Source organism: Pongo abelii, chromosome 11 (assembly GCF_028885655.2).
Source record: "Pongo abelii isolate AG06213 chromosome 11, NHGRI_mPonAbe1-v2.0_pri, whole genome shotgun sequence".
NCBI lineage: Eukaryota > Metazoa > Chordata > Mammalia > Primates > Hominidae > Pongo > Pongo abelii.
The window spans coordinates 125,874,665-125,894,325 of NC_071996.2; the positions used below are offsets into that span (position 1 = coordinate 125,874,665).

Genomic DNA, 19,661 nt, shown 5'->3' on the forward strand with positions numbered 1-19,661 from the left:
AGTCTTTATCCAATTTGCCAGTCTGTGTCTTTTAATTGGAGCATTTAGTCCAATTACATTTAAAGTTAATATTGTTATGTGTGAATCTGATCCTGTCATTATGATGTTAGCTGGTTATTTTGCTTGTTAGTTGATGCAGTCTCTTCCTAGTCTCGATGGTCTTTACATTTCGGTATGATTTTGCAGTGGCTGGTACCGGTTGTGCCTTTCCATGTTTAGCGCTTCCTTCAGGAGCTCTTTTAGGGCAGGCCTGGTGGTGACAAAATCTCTCAGCATTTGCTTGTCTGTAAAGTATTTTATTTCTCCTTCACTTATGAAGCTTAGTTTGGCAGGATATGAAATTCTGGGTTGAAAATTCTTTTCTTTAAGAATGTTGAATATTGGCCCCCACTCTCTTCTGGCTTGTAGGGTTTCTGCCGAGAGATCCGCTGTTAGTCTGATGGGCTTCCCTTTGATGGTAACCCGACCTTTCTCTCTGGCTGCCCTTAACATTTTTTCCTTCATTTCAACTTTGGTGAATCTGACAATTATGTGTCTTGGAGTTGCTCTTCTCGAGGAGTATCTTTGTGGCGTTCTCTGTATTTCCTGAATCTGAATGTTGGCCTGCCTTGCTAGATTGGGGAAGTTCTCCTGGATAATATCCCGCAGAGTGTTTTCCAACTTGGTTCCATTCTCCCCATCACTTTCAGGTACACCAATCAGACGTAGATTTGGTCTTTTCACATAGTCCCACATTTCTTGGAGGCTTTGCTCGTTTCTTTTTATTCTTTTTTCTCTAAACTTCCCTTCTCGCTTCATTTCATTCATTTCATCTTCCAGGGCTGATACCCTTTCTTCCATTTGATCACATCGGCTCCTGAGGCTTCTGCATTCTTCACGTAGTTCTCGAGCCTTGGTTTTCAGCTCCATCAGCTCCTTTAAGCACTTCTCTGTATTGGTTATTCTAGTTATACATTCTTCTAAATTTTTTTCAAAGTTTTCAACTTCTTTGCCTTTGGTTTGAATATCCTCCCGTAGCTTGGAGTAATTTGATCGTCTGAAGCCTTCTTCTCTCAGCTCGTCAAATTCATTCTCCGTCCAGCTTTGTTCCGTTGCTGGTGAGGAACTGCGTTCCTTTGGAGGAGGAGAGGTACTCTGCTTTTTAGAGTTTCCAGTTTTTCTGCTCTGTTTTTTCCCCATCTTTGTGGTTTTATCTACTTTTGGTCTTTGATTATGGTGATGTGCAGATGGGTTTTTGGTGTGGATGTCCTTTCTGTTAGTTTTCCTTCTAACAGACAGGACCCTCAGCTGCAGGTCTGTTGGAGTACCTGGCCGGTCGTGTGAGGTGTCAGTCTGCCCCTGCTGGGGGGTGCCTCCCAGTTAGGCTGCTCGGGGGTCAGGGGTCAGGGACCCACTTGAGGAGGCAGTCAGCCCGTTCTCAGATCCCCAGCTGAGTGCTGGGAGAACCACGGCTCTCCTCAAAGCTGTCAGACAGGGACATTTAAGTCTGCAGAGGTTACTGCTGTCTTTTTGTTTGTCTGTGCCCTGCCCCCAGAGGTGGAGCCTACAGAGGCAGGCAGGCCTCCTTGAGCTGTGGTGGGCTCCACCCAGTTCAAGCTTCCAGGCTGCTTTGTTTACCTAAGCAAGCCTGGGCAATGGCTGGTGGCCCTCCCCCAGCCTCGCTGCTGACTTGCTGTTTGATCTCAGACTGCTGTGCTAGCAATCAGCGAGACTCCGTGGGCGTAGGACCCTCTCAGCCAGGTGCGGGCTATACTCTCCTGGGGCACCGTTTCCTAAGCCCGTCGGAAAAGCACAGTATTCGGGTGGGAGTGGCACCCCTGGAAAGGGAACTCCCTGACCCCTTGCGCTTCCCGAGTGAGGCAATGCCTCGCCCCTGCTTCGGCTGGCGCATGGTGCACTCACCCACTGACCTGTGCCCACTGTCTGGCACTCCCTAGTGAGATGAACACAGTACCTCAGATGGAAATGCAGAAATCACCCATCTTCTGCGTCGCTCGCGCTGGGAGCTGTAGACTGGAGCTGTTCCTATTCGGCCATCTTGGCTCCTCCCCCGAGCGATGGAAGCTCCTTGAGGCCAAGACTATGCATTGTATTTCTTAGGGACAATAAATATTGATATTGTGGCTATGAAATTAGAGAATTAATGTAAACATGAAGAACTTGTAGTATGCAACTTCTGAAAAGGTTCCCAAGAATCCCTACCTCTTACTACTCATATTCTTGTCTCACTCCCTCTGTCCTTCAGTGTGGGCTAGATCTAGGGACTTGCTTCTGTGAAGTAAAATGGGATGAAACTATTGGAATGTTATCTCCAAGACTGGGCTATAAAAGACTTCTATTTTGTCCTGTTCAGACTCTCTGTATGTCTTGATTTCCTCATTTGCTTGTTTTGGTGAAGTAAAGGGCTGTATAATGAGCTATTCTATGAAGTGGCTGTATAATGAGCTATTCTATGAAATGGCCCATGTGTTGAAAAAGAGGGAATGGCCTGTGGCCAACAGTCTGCAGCTAATTGAATCTACCAACCATCGTCTGAGTGATCCTGGAAGCAAATCCACCTCCACTTGAGCCTTGAGATGATGTAGCCTCAACCAGCACCTCGACTATGACCCTGTGAGAAACCAGAGCCAGGGGACCCAGCTAAAACCACTTGGATTCCTGCTCTGCAAAAACTTTGAGATGATAAATGTTGTTGTTTTAAGCTACTATTTTTATGTGATAATTTGTTATGCAGCAATAGATAATCAATACAGAACCCAAATTCTGTATACTTGTCTTGATCCAGGAAACATTGCCCAATTGAAAACTGAACAGTCTAGTTGTAATTTGGAAGTAATGTGCTCTGCAGAGAAATAACTCTAAATCAGAACTTAAAATGCAATAATGTAATTAATACCAAAATTTTTCATTTAAAATGAAGGTATTTTAACAATACTTAAAAAATTACTTTAACTTATTAAAGGTTACCAGTTGTCCCTGCCCCCCTCCTTTTTTTTTTTTTTTTTTTTTTTTTGAGATAAGATCTCGCTCTGTTATCCAGGCTGGAGTGCAGTGGTGTGGTCATGGCTCACTGCAGCCTCAACCTCCTGGCCTCAAGCAATCCTTTTGCCTCAGCCTCCTGAGTAGCTAGGGCTACAAGTTCATGCTACCATGCCTGACTAACTTTTAAAATTTTTTTGTAGCAATGGGGTCTCCCTGTGTTGCCCAGTCTTGAACTCCTGGCCTCAAGCAATCCTCCCGCCTCAGCCTCCCAACGTGCTGGGATTACAGGCGTGTGCTACCATGCCTGTCCAATTGTCTTTTGGAATAACTTATTTTTAGTGTGGCTTCTTTAAAAAAATTGTATCTGCACATGCGTATTTATAACATGCCAAGTGAATGACAAGCTGCCTAGATAAAATGTGTAGATTATGGTTGAATTATAACATGGATTTTTACTGTACAACATTTTAACCAACATTAGTTTCCTAATACTGGTGGAGACTGCTGGTTGCCCACAAAAAAATTCTGTCCTCCACTTCTTCCACAGGAATATAGCTTAAGCTTGACATAAGGTTGCCCTGCTAGAGATAACATTTCCAATTGTTTCTCACTGATGGAATGTCAGTGAAAATGATGTGTGAAATTCTGCCTCACTTGCTTAATAAGACATTGCTGCTCAGAACACTCTCTGTCTTCACCCTTTTAGGAGCTGAACTTCAGATGTGCCCTAACCCAGATTCAACCATGCAAAAGAGGACGATGACCTAAGGCTCAGTTTCAGGGCATGGTGGAGCAATAAGATGAAAAGAAGCAGAGTCATGGAGTAGGGCCATGGAGCAGAGCTTCCTACTAACCTCAACTGCTTGCCTTAGAACCATTCTATGAAACAGAAATACATGTCTGTGTTCCTTAAGCCACTCTATTTTGGGGTCTCTTTGTTACAGTAGCTTAACCTTTATCTGAACTAATATTAATATATCCATCATCGATTCCTTTTAAATATGTCATTTTGTAATTGTTTTATATATATATTATATATATTGTATACGTATATATAATATATATTGTATACGTATATATAATATATATTATATATGTATATATATTATATATACGTATATATTATATATTATATATATATATATTATATATTTATATATTATATATAATATATATTTATATATAATATATATTTATATATTATATATTTATATATTATATATTATATTATATATTTATATATTATATATTATATTATATATTTATATATTATATATTATATTATTTATATATAATATATATTATATTATTTATATATTATATATATTACATTATTTATATATAATATATATTATATTATTTATATATTATATATATTATATTATTTATATATTATATTATATATTATATTATTCATATTAATATATATAATATATTATATATATTATATTATATTATATATAATATATTATATTATATTATATATAATATATTATATTATATTATATTATATATATTATAATATATTATATATAATATATTATATTATATTATATTATATATATTATAATATATTATATATAATATATTATATTATATTATATTATATATATTATATTATATTATATTATATTATATATATTATATTATATTATATATAATATATTATATTATATTATATATAATATATTATATTATATTATATATAATATATTATAATATATTATATTATATTATAATATAATATATTATATATTATATAATATATAATATTATATTATAATATAATATATTATATAATATATAATATATATTTAATATATAATATATAATATATAAATATATATTTTATATATTATATATTTAATATATGTAATATATAATATATAATATATAATATATATAATATATAATAAATATATCATATATAATATATACAATATGTATAATATATATTATATATACAATATGTATAATATATATTATATATATAATATGTACAATATATATTATATATAATATGTATAATATATATATTATATATATAATATATGTATACAACTGAGCAAAGTACAAATAACTGGATTTCTGCCCTAGCAAAAAAAAAAAAAGGGCAGGGGGGCGGGATGTGAAATGTATTTCCCATGTATATTTCCCATACCACTAGGTATGACTAGTGTTCAGTGATCAAAGAACTACAGGGTATTTCTCTGGCATCAGGAAAAGAAAATTTTTTGCATGACTGCAAGCTACTATTTACTATCTCTGCACCATTACAGCAGTCTTTCAGCCCTACCACTTCTCAAAGATGTTGATTTTTGTTAGGTTGGTTGGGAAATTCATGTTCAGAATAATCAGACTGGGGCTTAGAAAAAAAAAAGGCTCCGGGGAAATGTACTTTACCACTGCCCAGGAGGCTGAAGATGTCCCACTCAAGATGTTCAGAGCCAAATTCCCTGAGGATTCCTTCCTAGATTGAATGACTCCAGCACAACACACCTTCTTATCATGATCTCACTAGGCCTTATAGAGCTTCTCTCAAGATTATTTTTACAAGAGCCTTATAAGAAAGACAAGAAGTGAGGATTATCATTTCATTACAGGGATAAACTGAGACATACGGTGACTTACATCAGGCGACTTGATGAGCCACTAGAAGCTGGAATCAGTAACTGATCCTCCATGGAGATAAAATGCTCTGTCTACAAATACAATTCTTTGGCAATTAACTTAATGCTACGTGTGCCATGTTTTCCTTTGCCTCTTTTTCCTAACTGGTAGAAAGAAAAACCGAAGCACTAAATTTGGGAGACACATGATGCAAATGCCTTCACAGGAAAACATATTTCTTTAACACATAAGTAGAACAGGTCCCCAACGATCACAGCTCCCGCTTCTAAAACCAAACCACAGGGTTTTGCCTCACACCTGTAAATGACAGCCAGCAGCATTGTGGAGAGATGCTTCCACCTCCTAGGCCGGACATTTCTGTGTGTGATCCCGCCAGACATGACAATAACTCTGCGTGTCTTCTGTAAGAGGAAAATGGTTTCCCTTAAGAGCTTCAGCATTCTCTCAGTCCCCTTGACTTTGTTCTCCAGACAGGACTGAGAAGCAAGAAAAGTAGAAACTAGGGCATGAAGGGGACTACATCATCCTGGAAAGTCACATCCCAAAGACATTCAGACCTAAAAGGACAACTGAATAAATAAGGCATTAACAGGTGTTCATTAATCATTTGTGCAACCAAATTCTTAGTAGGCTTTGCATGGACAATCAGGAAACATGCAGGTTTCTGCGGCAAACGAAAGACGGGATTGAACTGCACTTTTGTTGCAGACCGATCACCTGGGCCTAATTTGATTGTTGCCTCCCAAGGGATCTCTGAGCCCAGGAGGGAACTGTAGGAGGGAGGAGGGAAAACCAAGGCCGGCCTGCAGGATGTTTCCTTTGCTGTCTTCTGCTGAGCGCTCTAAAGCAGGTGCAGGTGCAATGAGATACCTAATCCTGTCCCCAGTCCTCCAGCACTTTGTTCTCTTCTTGTGTAAACTCCCTGAATGGTCTGGTGCGGTCCTCCCAGTGTCATTGCTTAAAGAGAGGCAGAGCGGAAAGAAAAGAAGTAGGAGAGAGCGGTAAGCATCTTTGTTCTCAATGCGGAAAACCCGGAAGGGAGTTTCCTCCCCACTCACCTGAAAGTGTTCCTCAGTTGCCAAATCAGAAGGGCAAGGGCAGCGACGCGGAAGATGACTCAGGGCCCCCTTTGAAACTCCTGGGTACTTGAGCAAGCTCAAGGGTGTTCGGACCTCTAGGGAGACGTTGCATCACGCAGTTTGGAAAGAACTTGGGAATTTTCCCTGGGGGGCTCGCTGTTATTTACTGGGAACTAGTCTTCCAGGAAGGTGGGAGTACGTGGCTGGCTGTGGGGAGCTGGCGTGCGAGGAAATCCGACTTCACCTTGGGCTCAGAGTTGCAAGGAAGGTCACCGTGGGATCAGCCTGAGCCCGAAAGGATGGACTAATGGGAGCGGCCGCAGGTGCACGCGCGCTCGGCCGCTCCCATTAGTGTCACGTCTGCCGGGGGGAAAAGGTAGGGTGGGGGGGTTAGGGGCACCGGGAGAAGAGAGGCGCAGTTCGGACATCGGCACTCCTCCGCCCGGTTATAGGCGGTCCTGCCCCCGTGGCCGCCCGGAGCCGCCCAAGCCCTCCCAGACGGAGAGAAAGGAGGACGCGTTGCGCAAGGTGGAGGCAGACACCTGGGCGGGCGCTAGGACCCGGGCGGCGCACCTGTTGGCTGGACCCGGGGCCCCGCCCGCCCGGCCTCCGCCCCGAGTGCGGGACCGGCGGGGGCGAGGCGGGAGTGGCGGTGCCAGCGGAGGGCACCGGCCCGGCGTGGCAGCGGCGGCGGAGCGCGGCCCCGGGCACACCATGGCAGAGCTGCTGCGGAGCCTGCAGGATTCCCAGCTTGTCGCCCGCTTCCAGCGCCGCTGCGGGCTCTTCCCCGCTCCGGATGAAGGCCCCCGGGAGAACGGCGCGGACCCCAGGGAGCGCGCGGCGCGGGTCCGCGGGGTCGAGCATCTCCCCGCAGCCAACGGCAAGGGCGGCGAGGCCCCGGCCAACGGGCTGCGCAGAGCCGCGGCGCCGGAGGTAACCATGGGCAGGTGTTCGCCGGGGACGGGGAGGGGGCGGCTGCGGACGTGCGGGTCCCGGCGACTCCGCCACGCGGGGCCGGCCAGGCCGAGAGGGCGCCGTCCCCGTCAGTGACCCAGCTCCCGCCGCTGCGAGCGGACGGGGAGGCCTGGCCTTCCAGTAACCAGGATGCCACCCTCCAACGCTGCCAGGGGCAACCGGGTCTATTGAGATATCCCCAGACGCTTTCAATGCAGTCCATTTAGAGACTTCCCACTTTCAAAAGTAGTTAAATTCACGTAGATGCCAGCAAATATGTAAGAGTTACGTAATGGAACGGAGGAGCGGGGATGTCCTTGGCACTTCCCTGGGGAGACGTTCTTAGACTCCCCCCACCCCCGTATTCTTGCATTTCCGCCCATCTCCCTTCCCTGATCCGCACAAATGCGGGTGCAGCCGGGCTCAGCGCGCTCCTCACCGCGCTGCACCGCCAGCTCTGGGTCCAGAACTTGGGGCTCACACAGCTCCTAGAGAGATTTACAACCTCCCTGCACTACCCCCGGCGATGATGTCTTAACAGTACCTCCCGCTTGCCCTCCCCCAGAGTCTGGGGGTCCCTCCTGCCTGGTGGGTCTTTTATGGACCGACACCAGTGACTTCTAACAGATGCTTCTGGGAGGGAAGCTCGCTACGCTCCCGCTAGGTGTTCAGAGCGTGGTTATACAACCCACTGCGGCTTGGGGGAAACCAGCGTGCGTCGTCGTCGCAGTGCACAGGGACTTCAGGCAGGAGGGACCAGACGGGCTGCACTCGGCTTCTGGGGACGCATGTCTACCGGGAGCACTGGCAGCACCTGCCCTTTCCCTCGGCAAAGTCAAAAGTGTGGCGCAGGAGAACAGAAGTAAACGTATGAATAATTCGAATTCCTTGTACACAGCCACATTTTGTTCTTCCTAGAAGGTTTTGGTGAAAGAAAGGTGGCCTTTATTTAGCGTATACATTTCTAGATGTAGTAACTGAGGAATTACGAAGAACCTGGCTTCTCTGTGGAATGGAATGTTATAGGCATTGGATTACAGAATTTGTTTGGGAGGGTGAGGGTGGTTGTGTGTTCCACTCCAGAGAAATCCCCCTCTGTATTTTTTCCTCTTTATTGTTCCTTCTTTATCCATGTGACATTCTGGTAACCTATAGATGAGTATGAGAACCCCTCTTTTTTCTCTTGCCTTGTCTTAAAAACGGGGCAGAGCAGGGGAGATAATAAATCAGCTGGGCGTGGTGGTGCGGCCTGCAGTTCCAGCTACTCGGGAGGCTAAGGCAGGAGAATAGCTTGAGGCAGAGGTTGCAGTGAGCCAAGATCACGCCACTGCACTCCAGCCAGGGCGACAGAGCAAGACTCTGTCTCAAAAAAAAAAAAAAAAAAGACCAAAACAAACAAACAAAAAAAAACAGTCCCATGGCTGAAACGTGCGGTGACATATTCAGTGTACACACTGTTTACACCCACAGGTAGACACGTGAGTTGCTTTCTGTTGCTCTCTTCACAGGCTTCTACCCTGTTTCTCTAATTCAGGAAGCTGAAAAAGAGTGAATTGTTCCACCAGTACTTCTCAAACTGTTTTAAACATCACCGCTGATAACTTAACTTTAAACTCCAGAGTTGGATCCTCTTGACCTTTAAAAGCAAGATAAGCAGATTTCTTACACAGTGTTATCTTCTTACTGCTTGACAATCCTGGGTCTTCAGTGAGTGAAATTGCGGGGCTTTCCCCACACCCACCCAGCCAACACAGGACTTCTGCTCACAGATCATGTAAAAGCAAGAAAGCTGAATGCCCAAGATAAGAAATCATTGTGTTGGTATATAATGGGGGAAATCATAAACTTGAGAGTGCTTGATAAATGAAAGGTTAATTAATGTTTTTACAGGTGTGTTGGTTTCAAATGACTTGGGAAGATTAATCCTTTACATACACACATTGAGTCCCCCTCTCAAGAATGATCTCATATCTGCACTCAGGTAATTTACAGGACTTTAAAGGGGCAGTTGTGAAAAGTGTGCTGCCCTCTCTGCAGGCCTTTGTACAGGCCTTGGCCTGCCTGAGCTGCCTGTCTTTTCTCTAAATATCCTCCCCACTCATCCTTCTATTTCCAAAGGTCAGTTCCTCCATGGGTGCCTTCTCTGACCTTCCAGCCTAGCTCCCCCTGCTATAGTTTTTCTTTGCTTTCTGCGTTTCTTCATTACAGCATTTATCACATTGTTTAAATGTGCCTTTGTGTGGATATCTGATTATTCCCAGCCCCTCCAGAGGATGATGAACTCTAAGAATGCAGGCAACTTGTCTGTTATGGTCCTTATTTTTTTCTCATAGCCTGGCACGTAGGAGGAGCTAGTGACTTTTGTGAATACATGCGTGTAGATTGCAATATAAAATTATAGTTTTAAACTTTTTTTTTAAGAGACAGGGTCTTGCTGTGTCACCCAGGGTGGAGCGCAGTGGCACATTCATAAGTCACTGCATCTTCCACATCCTGGGCTCCTGCAGTTCTCCTGCCTCAGCCTCCAGTGTAGCTAAGACTATGGATGCATGCCATCATCTGGTTTGTTGTTGTTGTTGTTGTTGTTGTTTTTGTAGAGACAGGGTCTCACTATGTTGCCAAGACTAGCCTTAAACTCTTGGCCTCAAGTGATCCTTCTGCCTCACCCTTGCAGAGTGCTGAAATTATAGATGTCAGTCACCGTGACTGGCGATGTTTTGTTTTTCTTTAAAAAAAAAAAAATGAATCAATGTTGAAAATCAAGTGATTTTTCCGCATAGCCTAGAAGGTAGCACCAGGACATTGATTTAAGACCCTTCAAACAATAGAGAAGTTTTCTTCTTCATTTGAGTGACTTTAGATCTTAATGAATCTAATTTACCTTCCCACCTTTCACATTGTCTAAATTTGTTTTAATTTTGAAACAGGACAAGTGTTTCCTGTTTTCAAGTGACTAAAAGTTTCCTCTACAAGTTCTCATTACACCACAGGCTGCTAGCTTAAAGATTAACTGCATCTTTTACAAACCAGGAGTGGGCTTGGCTTGTACAAGCCTGTCATTGAATAAATTGGACTGGGCCTTAGAAATTGCCCAGTAGTCATGAATTTCACAGAAAGTATGAGTCCTGAAGGGTTAGGAGATTTATTGAGGACTTCCAGGATATCCACACAGTCAGGGGAAGTCAGATCTTTTGACTCCCGAGTCTAAACTTCTTTCCTCTGTGCAGAGTCCAGGGAAAATGCCAGGGCCTCATTGTATCTGATTCACTGAGGTGTGTCCTGTTGGTACCGGCTGGGGCAGGGTGGAGATCATGCGGAAAGAGGTGGTATTGCTTTCAGTTTGCGAGGGCATCTGACTTGCAACAGTAACTGTAGGAAGCCATTTTTGGTTATTGCTTTGGGAGGCACTGCCCTGAGCAAAACGCAGGATCCTAGGACTGGGCCAGGAAGGTAAAGCTGTGATGAGAATTTCATTTATTTGTCCTGGGGTAAAGCCAGCCTCGTATATAATGGTATTTTGATTTCTAACATTTTTGCTTACTCAATACAGTTGTATTTAGTTAGACTCTGCAGTGCCTTCCTCAGCATTACATTAGACTAAGGATCATCTTTTCTAATATCCCTGTGTCCAGTACTTTTTGATAACTGCTCAGACATAGTTCTCACATTGACTTAGGGAGAGGTTCAAAGATAAGTTGTTTCTAGAAATCTTAGACTCCTAGTTTCCCTCTTGAAACATCTGAGGCTCTAAATCGGTTAATCTACGAAACCTTGATTTCACTGGTGTGCTAAGGTACAAACACTACATCCTGGAAACCAGGACACCGGGATCTAGTTTTACCTTCATGTCATTTTGGACTTCTCTGAACCTCGGTTGTCCCATCTGCAAAATGAGCAGAGTGGGAAAAACAAACAAACAAACAAACAAACAAACATGGTTTTCTTTTTTTTTTTTTTTTTTTTTTGAGACAGAGTCTCACCCTGTCACCCAGGCTGGAGTACAGTGGCTCTATCTCAGCTCACTGCAACCTCTGCCTCCTGGATTCAAACGATTCTCCTGCCTCAGCCTCCCAAGTAGCTGGGATTACAGGCATGCACTACCATGTCCAGCTGATTTTTGTATTTTTAGTAGAGATCGGGTTTTGCCATGTTGGCCAGGCTGGTCATGAACTCCTGACCTTAGGTGATGTGCCCGCCTTGGCCTCCCAAAGTGCTGGGATTAGAGGCCACCTCCCAAAGTGCTGGGATTACAGGCTGGGATTACCGCACCTGGCCAAGAACCATGGTTTTCTAACCATGGCTGTACAGTATGGTCACTTAGAGAAGCTTTCAAAACAAAACAAACATAAACCAATGTCCAAGATCCAGGTTAGAAGAGGGGTCCAGAGAAGCTGGCCAACAAAGTTGGGAAGCTCTGAGTTCTCTTCTCCTGGGACCCACCACCCTTAGTATATTCAATAGGAGGGTGGTGATGGCTGCAGGCAGTGGTCATGGCAGCTGTGACATTTTGGCTTCACCATAACTAAACTGGCCAACAGCTCAGACTGCAAGTTTTTATTATCCTTTATTGGATGCTTACGTCTGAAATGACAAAATGAGATAGTTCGAAAGAATACATTCGATCTTTTTTTCTAGTTACAGATATCATCATTGTTCACAGGAGAAAACTTGGAAACACACGAAGAGAAAGTTAAATTCGTGCCTGTTATATCACCGCCCATTGCTAATCACTTAGTAAATGTTCAGCCCAATTTTTAGTGGCCGCATGTTCCTCCACAGGATGGATATACTGTAATTTAGTCAGCTAGATGCTGTGCCTTTGGGTTGTTTCCAGTTTTTGCATTAAAAATGATAACATCTTTGTACAAGTATCTCTCCACCTGTCTTTGATTATCTTCTAATTAAAATGGCCAGACTTGAAATTGCTGAGTGAAAAAAAATGCATATATTATTGCTCTTAATAGCTACTACCAAATTGCCCCACAGGAAGGGTCTGCTAGGGCAAACCACTACAAGGGCAGGTTTTCTCACACACTCACCAATGTTAGGTATTAATACTCTCTTTAATCTTGGAGAAAATAAACCACTTTGGCTTCTATCTCACCTTTGCTTTCTTCATTTCCAATCAACATCTATTGATCACTACCATGTTTCTGGGACAGTCCTCAGACTTAGAGACATAAAGATCAATATAATTTAGTTCCTTCCCTGTGAAAGCCCAAATGAAAGGGTGCAGTACAAAAAAAAAAAAAATGCTAGAATAGAATGATGAATGCGATGACAGGGAGACAATAGCAGGAGTAACTCACCTTCCCAGGGGAGCACATGAAGTCTTGAGTTGGGGCTTAAAGAGTGGGTAGGAATCAAACAGGCAAAAATGGGAGAAGCTCTTTCTTTACCTGGATTCTCATGTGCTGGAACATAGACACATGTCATTTTTGGTGAATGATGACGAGTTCAGCTTGGATATCATCAGAGTGTCAGCAGGAAATAGTTGGTCTACTTAAAAAGGGTGATTGAAACCCTTAAAAATAGTTAAAATGGTACATTTTTTGTATATTTTACCTTAATTTTCTTAAAGAACATAGGCTGTATTCCACCTTTAGGGAAGGAAGCATAGCTCTCTATTTCTTTTCTTTTCTTTTCATCTTTTTTAAAAAAAATATAGACAGGGTCTCATTATGTTGTCCAGGCTAGTCTCGAACTTCTGGGCTCAAGCGATCCTCCTGCCTTGGCCTCCCAAAGTGCTGGGATTGCAGGCATCAGCCACCACACCCAGCCTCCCTATTTCTTAAACATGGGCTGCACATAGTGACTTCCTTCCAAAGAGTGCAATATGGAAAGAGAAGAGGGAAAAAAATAATTTTACAATGTAGAAACTTGACAGACACTCCCTTGGCCAGATGATCAAGGTCAACATCACCAGTGGTAAGTCATGTCGACATCATGTTCTCTTGATGCATATTAAAATTATGTATTCTTGTTACATGTTGAGGGACATTCTGCAAAATACCTGACCAGTACTCTTCAAAACTGTCAAGGTCATCAGAAACAAGGAAATTCTGAGAAGCTGTCACAACTCAAGAGGAGTCTAAGGAGGCATGACTAAATGTAATATAGTATCCTGGATGAGGTCATGGAACAGAAAAAAAAAATTAGGTAAAAAATAAGGAAGCCTGTGTAAAGTATGGACTTCAGTTAATAATAATGTATCAATATTGTAACAAATGTATCATACCAACATAAGATGTTAATCATAGGGGTAACTGGCTACAGAGCATAAGAAAGGCTGGGAGTATATGGGAATTGTCTATTATCTTTTCAATCTTTTTATAAATTTAAAACTTTTCTTTAAAAAAAAAATCTATTTAGGCCAGGCATGGTGGCTCTCTTGAGGCCAGGAGTTGTAATCACAGCATTTCGGGAGGCCAAGGAAGTCGGATCACTTGAGGTCAGGAGTTCAAGACCAGCCTAGCCAACATGGTGAAACCCTGTCTCTACCAAAACATATGAAAATTAGCCAGGTGTGGTGGCACACGTCTGATGTACCAGCTACTTGGGAAGCTGAGGCATGAGAATTGCTTGAACCCGGGAGTTAGAGGTTGCAGTGAGCCAAGATCATGCCACTGCACTCCAGTCTAGGTGGCAGAGGAGACCTTGCCCCCCTGCCGCTCGAAGTCTAATTAAAAATTTTACAAGGTGGGGGTAATTGAAGGACTATTTACAAAGATGTGGGCAGGGTTGGAAGAAAACCAACATAGGAGGATGAAGCATCTTGGAGCAAGCAACTTCAGCCTAAAAAAGCAAGAACAGGGAATAGGGTTCGGGTAACCCCAGACCCACTGAGAGCTTAGATGGCAGAGGGAATCCCCTGACCAGAGCTGAGGCCCTTAGTAAAGAAAGTCAGCCACAGCCAGGCAGGAAGAGGTTGAGGGGTGGGGATCAGATCTCAAGCTCATTCTCCATATGCCCTCTTTCTCATATCCTACCAGTGCCCCCCCTTTAACCAAATTTAGCTCATAGTCAGGGAGCTTGGGAGCTGGCTGAAGCAGTCCATCAAGGTCAGCCTCCCTGGAGAAAGGCAGAGAGTGGACCAGAGAGGAGAAATGGAATCCACCCAGTGCAGGTTGCATGAAGAAATTGGTGTGATAATACAGTTGCAGTTTTGGGCTGCAGCCAGAGTTTTAGGCTGAAGCCTTAATGTGGCTTACTGCAGAATTTGGACTTTATCCTATAGACAAGAAGATAGCAGTCAATTTCATCCCGTGTGCCAAATCAGAATTGGCAACTAAGAGCACTGTGTTAAGAAGGGATCTCAGGGTCTCTCTGTGCAGGATTGACGGGGGTGCCTGTGTGAGTATGGAGGGAGCCCAGTGGTGAAGTCTTTTAAGAAACAGTGATGTTAGATTCAAGCAGCAACAAATGCAGGACTCACATGAAATCAAACCTTAATGTCTGTTTTGGGTTCTTCCTGATACTTCTATTGTCACTCTCACCCACAGGTGCTTTAGGAGGAAAAAGCACAAATGGTTTCTTAAGACAGAGGTTGCCATGTTTTGAATCATAGGATCCCATCATTATGACTACAAGCTGATTGAGCCAGGGCTCAGCCCTGGAGTGAAAGGCAGCCTTCTATAGGCTGGTCAGCATTTTATGACATGGGTTGGCATGGGGACATCATCCAATTAAGATCATGCATGTTGTGTAGTGACTCACAGACTCAATCGAATTGCTCCCTCAGCAAGTCTGAATGCAAGACCCAGACATAAATGTTAGAGTTCTGACAAACCTCAGAGAAAAGAGGGAGGTTGTAAAGAAACAGAAGCCTCAAGACACAGGAAACAATAGGAACTCAGAAGCCAGAAGTGGAGGGGGGAATGAAAAGTCTGTAGAAAAGATAGGCCAGACACGGTGGCTCATGCCTGTAATCCCAGCACTTTGGGAGGCCAAGGCCGGTGGATCACCTGAGGTCGGGAGTTCGAGGCCAGACTGACCAACATGGAGAAACCCTATCTCTACTAAAAATACAAACTTAGCTGGGCAAGGTGGCACATGCCTGTAATCCCAGCTACTCGGGAGGCTGAGGCAGGAGAATCGCTTGAACCCAGGAAGCAGAGGTTGCGGTGAGCCAAAATCATGCCTTTGCACTCCAGCCTGGGCAACAAAAGCGAAACTCTGAAAAAGAAAGAAAGAGAGAAAGAGAGACAGAGAGAGAGAGAAAGAAAGAGAAAGAAAGGAAGGAAGGAAGGAAGGAAGGAAGGAAGGAAGGAAGAAAGGAAGAAAGAAAGAAAGAGAGAGAGAGAAAGAGAGAGGGAGAGAGGGAAGGGAGAGGAGGGGAAGGAAGGGGAGGAGAGGGGACGGGCAAAGCCAAACAAAGCAGAAAAAAATTTCTGAATGGAAAAAGAAGCTAAGACTTGAGTATGGCAGATTCCACTGAGCATGAGAAGCTAGAAGAACTGTTGTGTTTCAGGATAGAGTGGCTCAGAGAGGACCTTAGGAAAGAAGCTGGCTGTGTGGCTGCTGCAGTTTTCTTAGTTCTTAAGGAATTATATTATAAACCCCTCTCAGTGGAGGGAGCCTGTGGGGATCTCCCAGTGCAACCAGAATGTGCTGATCCCTACTACTTTGAAGGATTTGCACATAATTGCAAGTAGGTGATTATTTCTCTCACTGTAGTTGGGAATGGTGGTTGGTGAGGAAGAACAATGGGGAGAGGAAGTTAGATCCCTCTGCTCACCTGTGTACCCTCAGGGCCTGTAGCAGCCAGGTACTTAATCCTACCTGGTGAATGGAAGCTTGAAGGGTATGCTAAACTCACCTTTGTCTGACTTGGCAGAAATTTGATCACCTGCCCTTTCCTCTCACAACAGAGGTAACTTATCCCTGGACACTTGGTCTGGCTGTGTCTTCTTGTAGCTTGATGATTTTTTTTTTCCCCGTGTTGGCTCCTTCCTTTTATCCAGGAAACTGATAGAGGGTTTTGATTAATGAATAACTTTTTAATTGCTTTGCTTTCTTCTGATGGATGCCATGAAGGGAGGTATTGCTAAAAAGTTAGTTGACGGTGAAACGTCTGACAAGTTTAAAAATGTATTTCAATTACTATGTTTTAGGAAGGCTGTGGACAGTGGGCCTGGTGTGATTTTAACTTTTTTGACTTCTAATTAAGATGTCAAGACATTTGCATTTTTCAAAAAGCACTTTCACTTCCTCTTGTTACAGTTTTCGTTAATGATTAAGTTCTCTGTGGTCCCGATAAGAATTATATCCTGAACAAAGGCATTCTTGCATTTTATCTAGCAGGAGATTTTCTTGTGAGAAAATACTGTCACAGTTTCCAGGCAACGCATCAAGAGTGTTCCTGTCTATATTAGGAATCTATGAAAATACTAAAATTTGGGGCATCCGCAGGTCTTTATTATTCTCCTTGCCTGGTGAGATACATTCCATATACTGAGAAACTGAAACATTGAAAAATCAAGGCCAGACTGTGACTTGTATTTTTTGATTAATTAATTTTTAATTTTATAATTGACACATAATAATTGTATATGTTTATGGGGCACAGCGCAATATCTCAGTGCGTATGTGTGTGACTCATGTTTTTTGTCCCCTCAATCTTGCTTCAAGCACAACAAAACGTTCCTGAGGCTTGGGCCAGAGTGGATGAAAAGGGAAGGCACCAACCACCTAAGATCTTGAAGGCAAGGCTTGGGAGTCTTGGGAAAGGGGGCAGTGGTTTCCCTCAACCATTTTAAATACTATTCTCTCCTCCCTCAAATGCTTATTGGCAGTGCTATACCTCTATTGTTTAATGGAAAAACAAAACACATGATTCATTGTTACTTTGTTTATTTGGTAAATGCCTTCATAAGAAATGCCCTTTCTGTCATCTCAGGGTATGTTTTGATTTGTCCAAATGGCAAAAATGTTGTTTCCATAAAATTTTATGAAAAACTGCCCATCAAAGCAAAGATTCCTGTGGGTAGGAGAAAGAGGTGTGGTGGTGAATGCACAGGCTCCTGGGCTAATGTGTCGGCAGCTATAAAAGACCAGGCCTTAATTGGTAGAGAAAGTGCTTAGGTGAAAGATAATTAAAGGGTGGTTGTGAAATAGAACATCAAATATTTTGTTTAAAGCTTGACAAATGGAAGGAGCCTCTGTTAGAAGTTGGTTTGTATATTAGGGTTCTCTAGAGGGACAGACCTAACAGAATGGAGATATATATATATATGGAGTTTATTTAGTATTAACTCACACAATCACGAGATCCCACAATAGGCCTTCTGCAGGCTGAGCAGCAAGGAGAGCCAGTCTGAGTTCCAAAACTGAAGAACTTGGAGTCTAATGTTCGAGGGCAGGAAGCATCTGGCACAGGAGAAGATGTAGGCTGTGAGGTTAAGCCAGTCTCTCTTTTTACATTTTTCTGCCTGCTTATATTCTAGCTGAGGTGGCAGCTGATTAGATTGTGCCCACTCAGATTAAGAGTGAGTCTGCCTTTCCCAGCCCACTGACTCAAATGTTAATCTCCTTTGGCAACACCCTCACAGACACACCCAGGATCAATACTTTGTATCCTTCAATCCAATCAAGTTGACACTCAGTATTAACCATCACAAGTCCACCCTTTGTCAACTTGAGCCCATGTACATCTCCTGAGATCATATGTAATCTTCATATACAGACAACAATAAGGTTATAATTATGTCTAACATAATACAACTATCCTTCATACAACAGGAAACTCACCACGCCCCAACGCAAGTACTATTACATAAAGTTAACATACTTAAATGCTGATGTGAGTCAATAAATCTTATGTCACATGATAAAGGAGAAAGGAAATAAAATGAAGGTATTTTCTTAGTACAAGTGTATACATGCACATACATGTTTTAACAAAAGAATAAGGAAATACTCATGACAATTACAGTCCTGGTTTCTGTAGCTGGTCACGTGGTCGTAGCTGGTATTGATGACTACCTTCTACTACCCATTCCCTTTGCCTTCAGCAAGCACTTCAGCAGGTCGTGGTTTTTTTCCTCGTAGAGTGATCCAAACCTTCATTCCTGAAGGGTCTGGGTCATTTGTAGTCTTGCCTGGATTGGGCTGTTGTAGTTTCCCATTGACCTTAATCACAGGGCATGGTAATACTAAGAGATGCCCTAATGGATCTTCTGTATTCCATGCATCCTCTTCTTAACTCTGTTGTGAAGTATCATCTTGATAGTCTGGGTCAGTCACCCCAGGCAACACTGTAACTCCTTTCTTAGCCTGTCGACTTCAAGGTAGGAGGAGCCCAAAGTGTCCAGATGGCAACCTTAACTTCCAGTTTAATGGGATTGTCGTTGTGCCTCCTGGTGGCAGCGTTCCCCACTCTGGAACTAAGACCTCTAGGCCAGCAGAACATAATGTCCCAGGAAGAGGAAGCAAAAATTTTACTAGTGAATCCCTAGGGGTGATGGTGAGTTGTGCTACTTCTACTTCCACCCCTTGATTCCTGGACCCTTGAATCTTGACTATGGGAGAAATAGTACCATATATTGGACGCTGATTTAGAGCATACACGGCCTTCTGGAGAACTTTGCCCCAGCCCTGCAAAGTATTGTCACCTAGTTGACGTTGTAATTGTGACTTCAAAAGGCCATACCACCATTCTGTCAATCCAGGTGCTTCAGGATGATGGGGAACATGGTACGACCAATGAATTCCATGAGCATGAGCCCACTGCCATACTTCTTTAGCTGTAAAGTGAGTGCCTTGGTCAGAGGCAATGCTGTGTGGGATACTATGACGGTAGATAAGGCATTCCATGAGTCCATGGATGGTAGTCTTTGCAGAACACTGCATGCAGGTTAGGCAAACTGATATCCGGAGTAAGTGTCTATTCCAGTGAGGACAAACCTCTGCCCTTTCCATGACAGAAGAGGTCCAATATAATCAACCTGCCACCAGGTAGCTGGCTGATCACCCCACGGAATGGTGCCATATTGAGGGCTCAGTGTTGGTCTCTGC

The 19,661-nt window shown here is 43.1% G+C and overlaps 1 protein-coding gene across 1 annotated transcript in view; it reads left to right on the top strand.

Moving 5' to 3' along the window:
* The first annotated feature begins 7,340 nt into the window (after positions 1-7,340).
* SGPP2 (sphingosine-1-phosphate phosphatase 2) overlaps positions 7,341-19,661 on the top strand; it is a 144,928-nt gene continuing 132,607 nt past the window's right edge. Inside the window, exon 1 of the mRNA XM_024243913.3 lies at positions 7,341-7,625. Coding sequence (XP_024099681.2) covers positions 7,407-7,625 — 219 coding nt within the window. The 5' untranslated portion in view covers positions 7,341-7,406. The remainder of the gene's footprint in view (positions 7,626-19,661) is intronic.